At 36.4% G+C, this 9,244-nt stretch overlaps 2 protein-coding genes across 3 annotated transcripts; one reads left to right on the top strand and one right to left on the bottom strand.

Annotated features, from left to right (window-relative positions):
• Nucleotides 1–96: 96 nt before the first annotated feature.
• LOC8263453 (beta-glucosidase 42) lies at nt 97–4,628 on the bottom strand. Its single transcript, XM_048377249.1, has 13 exons — nt 4,467–4,628; nt 4,262–4,328; nt 4,107–4,165; nt 3,706–3,781; nt 3,194–3,268; nt 3,037–3,124; nt 2,598–2,823; nt 2,278–2,393; nt 1,496–1,710; nt 1,376–1,410; nt 1,187–1,289; nt 924–1,029; nt 97–495 (listed from the first exon to the last, which is right to left on the bottom strand). Exons 1-13 carry the CDS (start codon nt 4,581–4,583, stop codon nt 300–302), a joined length of 1,479 nt encoding a protein of 492 aa, XP_048233206.1. The 5' UTR covers nt 4,584–4,628; the 3' UTR covers nt 97–299.
• A 620-nt stretch (nt 4,629–5,248) lies between these two features.
• Nucleotides 5,249–8,913, top strand: LOC8263454 (LEAF RUST 10 DISEASE-RESISTANCE LOCUS RECEPTOR-LIKE PROTEIN KINASE-like 2.4). 2 transcript variants are annotated; one of them, XM_015716748.3, is made up of 6 exons: nt 5,249–6,271; nt 6,338–6,418; nt 6,498–6,530; nt 6,769–6,795; nt 7,141–7,191; nt 7,530–8,913. In XM_015716748.3, exons 1-6 carry the CDS (start codon nt 5,524–5,526, stop codon nt 8,663–8,665), a joined length of 2,076 nt encoding a protein of 691 aa, XP_015572234.1. In that variant the 5' UTR covers nt 5,249–5,523; the 3' UTR covers nt 8,666–8,913. The 2 variants fall into 2 exon arrangements, with proteins under 2 accessions (XP_015572234.1, XP_015572235.1); XM_015716749.3 differs by having other exon boundaries at nt 5,524–6,271; nt 6,344–6,418.
• The last annotated feature ends 331 nt before the right edge of the window (nt 8,914–9,244 follow it).

Below are 9,244 nucleotides of genomic sequence, written 5' to 3'. Positions count from 1 at the left end.
TTTTTTTATTTTTTATTTTTTGTTTATTTATCTGAACAAAACATGGTCATGAACATGAATTGTTTTATGAATAGATCTCAAGCAGCAGCAAGCCTCTTCTCAATCAGTCACTGCAACTCAATAATGTTTATAGTGTTAAAAAAACACATAACAGCTAAAGCTACACCATGTATGTGTGATAAAAAAGAAATCTTATTACAGAACCGAATGACCTTTTCATTATTAAAAAGCTTGTTAGATTAAGACATTAACTTGTTCTTGGTTGCTTGCAGCAGCTAACAAACAGGTCGGTGGTAGGGTCACTCTTCTTTGTCTTTCTTCCCTTCACCACCTTTCAAGAACCGCAAGAACCAATATGCAGAAGATTTTGGGTGCCTGGCTAGACCATTCTTGTAATCTACATATACTAAACCAAATCGCTTAGTATAGCCTTGAGCCCACTCAAAGTTGTCCAGCAATGACCACGCGAAGTATCCCCTCACATCTGCTCCATCCCTGCCCATGCAATGCAATTTATACCCAACACATCACACTGAATTCCTTCCTTCCCCAACAAATAAATCATACACTTGGCAGACGCGAAGCAAACATTTATTCATTTTCTCTAATCTCTACACATGTTGCCAAATTAAAAGGCTAATTTTACACAAGGGAGAAGGCAAAATAGGTAAGAAGCATCCATTTCTCATTCAAATGACAGTTAAACATGAATTACTTGTATTCATAACTAGCACACTAGAACAAAATTGATATGCATGCTCAGGAACATAATAACCATGGATGTAAGAGTACAAAGACACTAATGCAAACATATACCAAGTATAAACTGTTCTAGAAGCATGGCCCAGTGCAATATCAAAGTATCTTGTAATGTGCATATCTATGGCATAGCAGCAGCAAAAGTCTATCAAGTATCAACTCACTTGATTGCCTCAGCAACAGAAGCAAGGTATCCTTTGAAATAGCGAACTCTCAATTTGTCATCTAGCATTTCATGGAGAGGGGCATCAGACTCTTCATCATCCATGCCTGTGAAATGGTGGTCAGAGAAAATGAACACTGTTATATCGTAATTGAAACTTTTAAGGTCTCAAGAACAGCATTTTAAACTAATATGAGAAAAGATCCATAAAACAACACAGAAACTACTAAATTCTATTTGATGAATAAGTGGAAATTCACCTACCGTTCTCAGTAATATAAATTTGGGGACTGTTGTATCTCTGTACTATGTGATTGAGAACCTTGCGGATTCCCCAAGGACAAACATAAAGCCATTCTGATGCTGCCTGAAATGCATAAAATATTTTAGTTTATCATATGAGGAGCAATAAATATCAATATGTGCAAAAGTGAGAGAAAGATTGGACTATACCTTCTCACCAATTGGTTCACCTCCTTCCCATTCAGCTGTTTGAAAAAAGAAAAAAAAGTGAGAGCACAAAAGGAAAATGGGAGACTAGGAAATAAGATGTAGCAGTACTTAAACATTTACCAAGTCTATCCATTGCTTGTGCTCTATAATAATAACTTTTTGCTTTGCTATGTGCAACATGAGTTATGAATCTTGAAGTATAGTGATTTAGGCCCAGAAAGTCAATAGGATTCCTAAGTAACTCTTTATCTTCCTCAGAGAATTTTGGGAGTCGATCCCCAAGTATTTCAGACATAACTTCAGGATATTCTCCATAATATATTGGATGCAAGTACCTGCATTGGAAAGAGTAACAGACGTGTGATAGTAAATAGAAATTGATAAGGTACTATAAAAGCTATAAAAATATTTCCAGAGCACTTGTATGCTACCTGAAGTCAGGTTAAATACAGTCAATATGGTGAGCATGCCATTAATACAGGGAGTCTAAGGTGAGACTTGGCATTGTTTATTATATTCCATGAATCTCTCTAGCAACTACCAAAATAGTATGGACTATGATAGTTCGTGGGTCTCTCTGCTCACTAGCCTGGACATTTAAGCTGGATGATCTAAGATAACAGCCTAAAGTCATATAGAATCAAAAAGTACTACTTTTTTGGGATTAAATCAAAATCTACAAAACAAAAAAAAAAATAGAAGAATAACTTCAAGCTCCTCTCACATTTACCTTCTTTCCCTCAGCAAAGGAAACCCCAACTCCTTACCCTGAACTCTCAGAAACTCATAAGAAAAGGCACTCATAAATATTGAATATGTATGCACAAGGATGAATATTGGGTGATCGATATTTCAAAAGAGAAATTTAACAGACTTTCATCTGAAGAAAAATGTCAAACTACCATCCAATCTGAAACTCAAGACGCCTTGCAGCAGCAGTTTTATCTTCACTTTTATCCGAGTTAGGTTCAGCCCATTCACAATCTACAACAATACCAATTTGTCCTCCTTGAATTTCCTGAATACAAATATAACAACAATGGCAAGAAAGAGAATGTTATCCCCTCAACAAAGATAGACAGTGGTGCAATGAAACCGAATAAGACAAACCATAATCTGTGTGTGTGCACGTGCTGTATGGATGTAAGCTTTGTATTATTTCAAATTTCTCCCTCTCTATCTTGGAGATAGATTTCAAAGAATGAAACAGTTAGATGCATACCTTGTACTTGCTCCGATATATGCATACAGCTGCAGAATGAGCCAAGATCTGGTGGTGCGCAACCAAATATGGTTCTGTTTCTGACTGTTCATGTCTTCCAGGAGCAAATATGCCACCATCATATCCATTTACCGATGTTTGGAGAGGCTCATTTAGTGTAATCCAATTCTTAACTCTATCACCAAAACTTGCAAAGCATGTATCTGCATAGATTGCAAAGTATTTTCTGGAAACAAGGAAAGCATATGGATCATTAACTCCAAAACTTTGTGATGTTTCAATTTTACAACAGCAGCACACAGTTATATGTTTAGTCAAATATATTCTTCAAAGTATATATCTAGCTGCTGCTACATGCATTAAAAATCCTACATGCCCATATTTGGGATCATAATAATTCTTAATATCAGAATATTTTTGTACAAGCTCCAATACTTACACAATGTCCTTATTCAACCACCCTCCAATTGAGTCTTGAAGATGCAAGGGAAGATCCCAATGGTACAAAGTAATATACGGCTCGATACCTACATAAAAATGGCTAAATTAAATTATAGCTACACAGAGACAGAAATCAAGCACAACTGGCTTCATACCCTTATCAAGAAGAGCATTAATGATATTGTTATAGAATGAAATCCCTTCATCATTGACTTTGGTGCCCAAACCATCTGCCAGAATGTAAAATAAAAATATCACTGACAGAAAGCAACATAGAATTACATTGGAAAAATAATTATGAAACTATGAAGGGCAAATATAATAATAAGAAATTATCCTAGAATACCATGGAAGTAAAGATAAAATGATTAGTTCAATGTACACTCGTAATCTCATTCTTAACTTCCAGTAAAACTAAGAAAATATCTATGTACAAATAAAACATTGAGCGATTATAATGAATTGGTAAACTATGCCAATCTGAAGTACGTTATATATCATGCTTAAGTTGCCCTCAATGTAAATCTGACATCTTATCAGAGTTCAATTTGTTAAATTGACAATAATAGGAAATAATAATAATAACAAGAAGAAGAAGAAGAATTACTGTTTCAATTGCAACCAAGGTGAGAACAAATAAATCGTCCGTTCTCAAAGGAACACGTACCAGGGAATATGCGAGACCATGAGAGAGAAAATCGATAAGCATCAAATCCCAACTTAGCAATGAGTTCAATATCCTCCTATATATCAGGAATGAGGTGTAAACGCAAAACTTTGAAGAAGGTGAAAAAAGACGAATGCTTCACTTGATTAATAATATAATATGGAAATTCTGAGTGAGACGGTGAGAAAGAAACAAAATCTTTTAATTGGATAAGACGGTGAGAAAGAAACAAAATCTTTTAATTGGATGGCACAGTAGATAAGTATCGTCATCAATTGTGAGATCAAACATGAAAATTTATATTCAGCAGTCCATGGCTGCTGCGAACAACAAAATGGCTACGCTAGGAGGACACAAAGAAAAATGCACAAAACTCAATAGCCAATCCCATTCATGCGGACCTTGTATCGATGGTAGTGATCCACTGCTACGTCAGCGTTGCTCCCGTCAAGAATATTTCCTAAGAAAAGAAGAATGAGAAATAGAACAAGTTTCAGAACCAAGTCCAAAATAGATTGGAAGAGAATGAGCAATGAAATAATTGAAAAGGCAGTACCTTGAGTGTGCGAGAAAGCGTCCCATATACTAGGACCCCTACCACCATCCTTGCAGCCACCTTCAATCTACAAATAAGCAGCAAAATATCTAACCTTAAAATTACTTTTGCCAAAGGAAAGTCAAATAAATGGGTACAATGAAGCCTGTGGCTGTGAGAAGGGAGTGAAAATGGGAAAGATAGCAAAGATGGGTTGGTAAGGTACCTGATAAGCAGAAGTGGCGACTCCAAACACAAAACTAGGAGGGAAATCGGAGCGAGAGACTTCCTTTTCTTCCAAATATTGGCGTTCCTTCAACAGATCCTCCTTACTTCCCCCCATTCTCTCTCTTTTTTTGGCTCTAAACTTCACCAGGTTTGCTCTAAAAGATTAATTTAGCAGGCAGCGGAGCTCTGGTAGTTGGCACTAGAAGACAGTAAAAGAATGTACCCACTGATGAACTGATCTGAAGCTCACACAGACTACTGTTTCCGTATGTTGTTACTGTAGCAGAGTTAGTTGTAGTAATCTAATTTTCCTCTCTCCTTGTTGACAAACAGATGCTAGCTGCTGACAGTGACAGTTTTTGATTCATTTTTTATTCAAAAACTTCAACTTTAGATGTTCAAGCGAGTCGGTATGACTTGTAAAACTTCCCACGTCCATTCCTTTCCTATAAAGATGCTGAGATCTAGAACTCAGAGCGAAACGGAAACCGATGGCGTTGACTCACAGCGATATTTGATGCATGTTGAACAAATTATAAAATCAAAAAAGATGATGATGATGTTACCAAATCAATAAATTAGAATAAACACTGTAGACAAATTGCGATTGGCTTTTCCAAATGTATTTATTACATCTGCAATATGCTAAAAGGATATGACAGCCATCCTCCGATGAATCTAAGGTCTATCAGTAGTAGAGCACACAGCTTCAGCGCTGAAATAAACACAAGTCTGCCATTGCCATGATCTCATTATTTATTCATTCATTCCGCAGAGTGAGACCCCTGCATTTTTCTTAGTGTCAGTGTGGCCTCATCTCAGCCCAAATCTTACAAAGGCCTCCCTATATTTTTATTTTTATTTCTGTTTCTATTTCAGCCCAAATTGTCTAATCATTACCTTTCTTCTTCCAAGCCGCCTTCACCTTCAGGATGCAACTGCTCACACTCACAGCACTCAGTTGACTTTTTCAATTTCTAATTGCTACACAATTTGTGAAAGCCATTCTTACTTCATTCATTATTTGCATGTATGCAAGTAAAAACTAGTCGTCAATGTTTCCGCCGGCAAAGATCCTTGTCCTTGTTGTTTCACTATTACTGCTCCTTCAATTCCATCATCATACTTGCACTGCTACAAATAACAGCTGCATTTCTTCCTGCGCCAATGTCTCTATTGCCTACCCTTTCCGACTTAAAACCCATCCGAAACACTGCGGCCACAAAGATCTTCAACTTGTTTGCCAGAACAACCTTCTCCACCTCTACTTATTCAATGTCCACTACTTTGTGCAGGCTATTAATTACAACAACGCCACCATCCGATTGGTGGAAGCCGACTTCCAGAGAGATAACTGTTCCTCCCTTCCTCGTCACTCTGTATCCCGAGGAGAACCTTTTCATTCTTTACAAACTAACTATCCCTATTCACTTTTTGATGTATTTGATTATCGCACCTTACTTTTCATCACCTGTGCAAATCCACTCCCTAATTCTCCACTCTATATACATGCTTCACCTTGTATCTATACCCAATTCAAACAAACAGGCTCTGCACCTTATTCTTACGTCAGAATTGGTGCTCCTCCTGTCTTGGATTTTCCTGATTCCTGCCATATTGACCTCGTATATCCCATTTCCTTGCCCCTAAACAACAGCAACAGCAACCTTACCTATTTAGATGTCTATCATAGTCTGGCTTATGGGTTTGAGCTCTCATGGCTTTCGGCTTGCTGTCAGATTTCCCCAGATCACCAGTGCCAGCTTCGAGATGTTTGGTCTTCATGTGCTGTTGGCTTTCCGGGTACGTTCTTTTCATTAATTAATTAATTGTTCTCATAATTATTCATCTTATTCTCTCCTCTTTCAGTTGCAGAGCTGGGCAACATACGCGAATTTGCTAGTTCTATGCAATCTATGCTTTCTATTTTTCTCGATGCCCTCCCAATTTGTAAGAAGAAATCATCTAGTAGTCCTTCAACTGCTTGCTTCATTTCTATTTCACTAATTCATATTGTGATTTCTTGCAGTTCCAAGTGGATTCGTACAATTTGTCCTTGGTGGTAAGCAATTCATCCCTCCCATTTCTTTCCATAAGAAATTAAGCTGCTGCAAAATGGTTGTAGTATCATATATCTACATACTGATGAATTTGTCTATCAACCCAACTGGTGTAGTGGGAAGAATTTTTCATTTGTTTAATTGTTCTTATTAATACCATAGCAAAGAAATTAAACAAGAGTTGTTATTTGCTGTCTATCATTTTTAACATCAATTACATTTTCTTTTGGGTTAATGCAGGTAAACTGATTCACTCTGAGCCATGGGGTTAGTACTAACAAGGAACCATTTTATTCGATTGATTTCTTTACTTTCTCTTTTTCTTTTTTGAATTTTTCCAGCGCTTTATTTAATCAATTGCTATTTAGATAAGCATATTCAAATTTAGAAGCATGCAATGCGAGAGCAACTCCATAACCCTTCACATACTCTCCCAGTGCTTTACAAGGCGCCGTATATTGGCTTGTAAACCAGAATCGCTGACCCAAAGTAGCTCCCTATATATATAAAGTTGCTTATATTTATTTACGTATCAAAGTTAAATCAAAATAGTTTTTGATTGTTTATAACATATACTGATGTTTTATTTTCTCCAAAAAAAAATTCCTGTAGTTTTGCGGATTTATGTATTGGCTATCCTGCGTTATTGCTTCTCTGTCATTGGTAAGATCTTTCCTCCTTCACATTGAACTGTGTTACTCTACATGCATAATTTATCTGTTCTGATTATGTGTCTTTGTTGGGGAAAGAATTAAGAGAACAAATGATGTATCTTGTTGAGTCATAACATATATGTGGTAATTAGGGAACTAATGTAATACATCTTGTATATTAAAATTAATCATACAAAGCTATCATTCTATGGTATAGTAATGTGATTACTTAGAATCAGTTAATACTTATGGAAATGAAGGCAATATATACTCATTAGTCATAGCATTCGTGCGCAATTGATAAATTTTTTCACTACTCACTCTTATTTTCCATTACTTTCTTTACAGTATTACTCCGTGCAATATTATTCTTTATCGGGTTTCCAGTTATAATCATCTTCTTGATCTATAAATGGAGAAGAAGACATTTATCAATGTATTATTCAATTGAAGAGTTCCTACAAAGCCATGCTAATCTCATGCCAGTTAGGTACTCTTATTCAGATCTTAAGAAAATAACTACAAATTTCAAGTACAAATTAGGTGAAGGAGGTTATGGTTGCGTATATAGAGGAAAACTCCGTAGTGGCCGTCTTGTGGCAGTAAAGATTTTGGGTAAATCCAAAGCGGATGGACAAGAATTTATCAATGAAGTAGCAACTATTGGTAGAATTCATCATGTTAATGTAGTTCAGCTGATTGGATTTTGTGTTGAGGGATTGAAACAAGCTCTCATATATGAACTTATGCCTAATGGATCCCTTGATAAGCACATATTTTACAAAGAAGGCAGCATCCCCATTAGTGTTGAGAAAATGTATGATATTTCTCTTGGAATAGCTCGAGGTATTGAATATCTTCATCGAGGTTGTCATATGCAAATTCTGCATTTTGATATAAAGCCGCACAATGTTCTTTTGGATGAGAAATTCACTCCAAAAGTCGCAGATTTTGGACTTGCAAAATTACACTCCAAAGGCAATAGCATTGTATCTCTTACTGCAGCAAAGGGAACATTAGGGTACATGGCTCCAGAATTGTTCTACAAACATATTGGAGGTGTTTCTCACAAAGCTGATGTGTATAGTTATGGAATGTTATTGATGGAGATGGCAGCAAGAAGAAGGAATTTCAATGACTTCACAGAAAATTCAAGTCAAGTTTTCTTTCCTTTATGGATACACCACCAATACAGTGAAGGAAATGAAATAGAAATGGAAGATGCTACAGAGGAGGAAAGGAAAACTACAAAAAAGATGTTTATAGTAGCACTGTGGTGTATACAATTGAAGCCTGACAACCGTCCTTCAATGCATCAAGTGATAGATATGCTTGAAGAAGATGTTCAGAGCTTACAAATGCCTCCAAAGCCTTCCCTCTGGGCAGGAGAGGATGATGCTCTTTGCGCCACCAACTCTACAGGTTCAACAAGTTTACAAAGTGGCAGTTTGAATTCTTTCAGTTTGACCATAGATGCAGATTAATTTAATTTGCTCGTGTATATATATACGATATATGCAGTCCTATTAAAAAATGTCCTCTGCTTTTATAGGCAGGGGTGAAGCTTACTAATCTGTGACTTGGTCAATAATGAAGAGGACTGAACAGATTTGACAGCAACAAACATATTCAGTCCACTTCAGATTTGAAACTTGAACTATAGGAGGGATGTTCATGAATGAACTTCTTGTTCTACTCAACTGGTTTATAGACAATTAACTTGTTTTCTGCACCCTTCACTATTTTCCTGCACAAGTCAACATTTACTTGTATCACAATTATCAGGTACCACCCACATATCAAAATTTGAAATTCCTGACTAGTTGCATTTGCATTACGTCTTCAACCCCAAATAAAGATCTTAGACACCAGATTATATTCATCACACAATTACTCATCTGCTACTTGCTGTATCTATAACATCAAATTTTCCAAACACACTAAAGAGTCTTCCTTTCACTTGCAAACACTTCTTTCACTTGACTTTCTATAAAAACAGAAACAGTGATGCACTAGATCAAAGGAGTAACTTGCAAACACTTCTCTTATAATGTGAAGAAAAC

This window comes from Ricinus communis, chromosome 7, assembly GCF_019578655.1.
Source record: "Ricinus communis isolate WT05 ecotype wild-type chromosome 7, ASM1957865v1, whole genome shotgun sequence".
Classification (NCBI taxonomy): domain Eukaryota; kingdom Viridiplantae; phylum Streptophyta; class Magnoliopsida; order Malpighiales; family Euphorbiaceae; genus Ricinus; species Ricinus communis.
Note: the sequence above shows the minus strand (reverse complement) of the source record. Positions and strands in the feature narration are given on the sequence as shown.

What these genes read in the sequence shown, in the direction of transcription:
- LOC8263453 (XM_048377249.1), bottom strand. Translation starts at nt 4,583, where the DNA reads ATGGGGGGAAGTAAGGAGGATCTGTTGAAGGAACGCCAATATTTGGAA. An exon ending in ATCACTACCATCGATACAAG is followed by an intron (nt 3,782 to 4,106) that starts GTCCGCATGAAT and finishes CCTGATATATAG; the next exon opens with GAGGATATTGAACTCATTGC. An exon ending in TAATGCTCTTCTTGATAAGG is followed by an intron (nt 3,125 to 3,193) that starts GTATGAAGCCAG and finishes ATTTTTATGTAG; the next exon opens with GTATCGAGCCGTATATTACT.
- LOC8263454 (XM_015716748.3), top strand. Translation starts at nt 5,524, where the DNA reads ATGTTTCCGCCGGCAAAGATCCTTGTCCTTGTTGTTTCACTATTACTG. An exon ending in CGTACAATTTGTCCTTGGTG is followed by an intron (nt 6,531 to 6,768) that starts GTAAGCAATTCA and finishes GGGTTAATGCAG; the next exon opens with GTAAACTGATTCACTCTGAG. An exon ending in GATTCACTCTGAGCCATGGG is followed by an intron (nt 6,796 to 7,140) that starts GTTAGTACTAAC and finishes AAATTCCTGTAG; the next exon opens with TTTTGCGGATTTATGTATTG.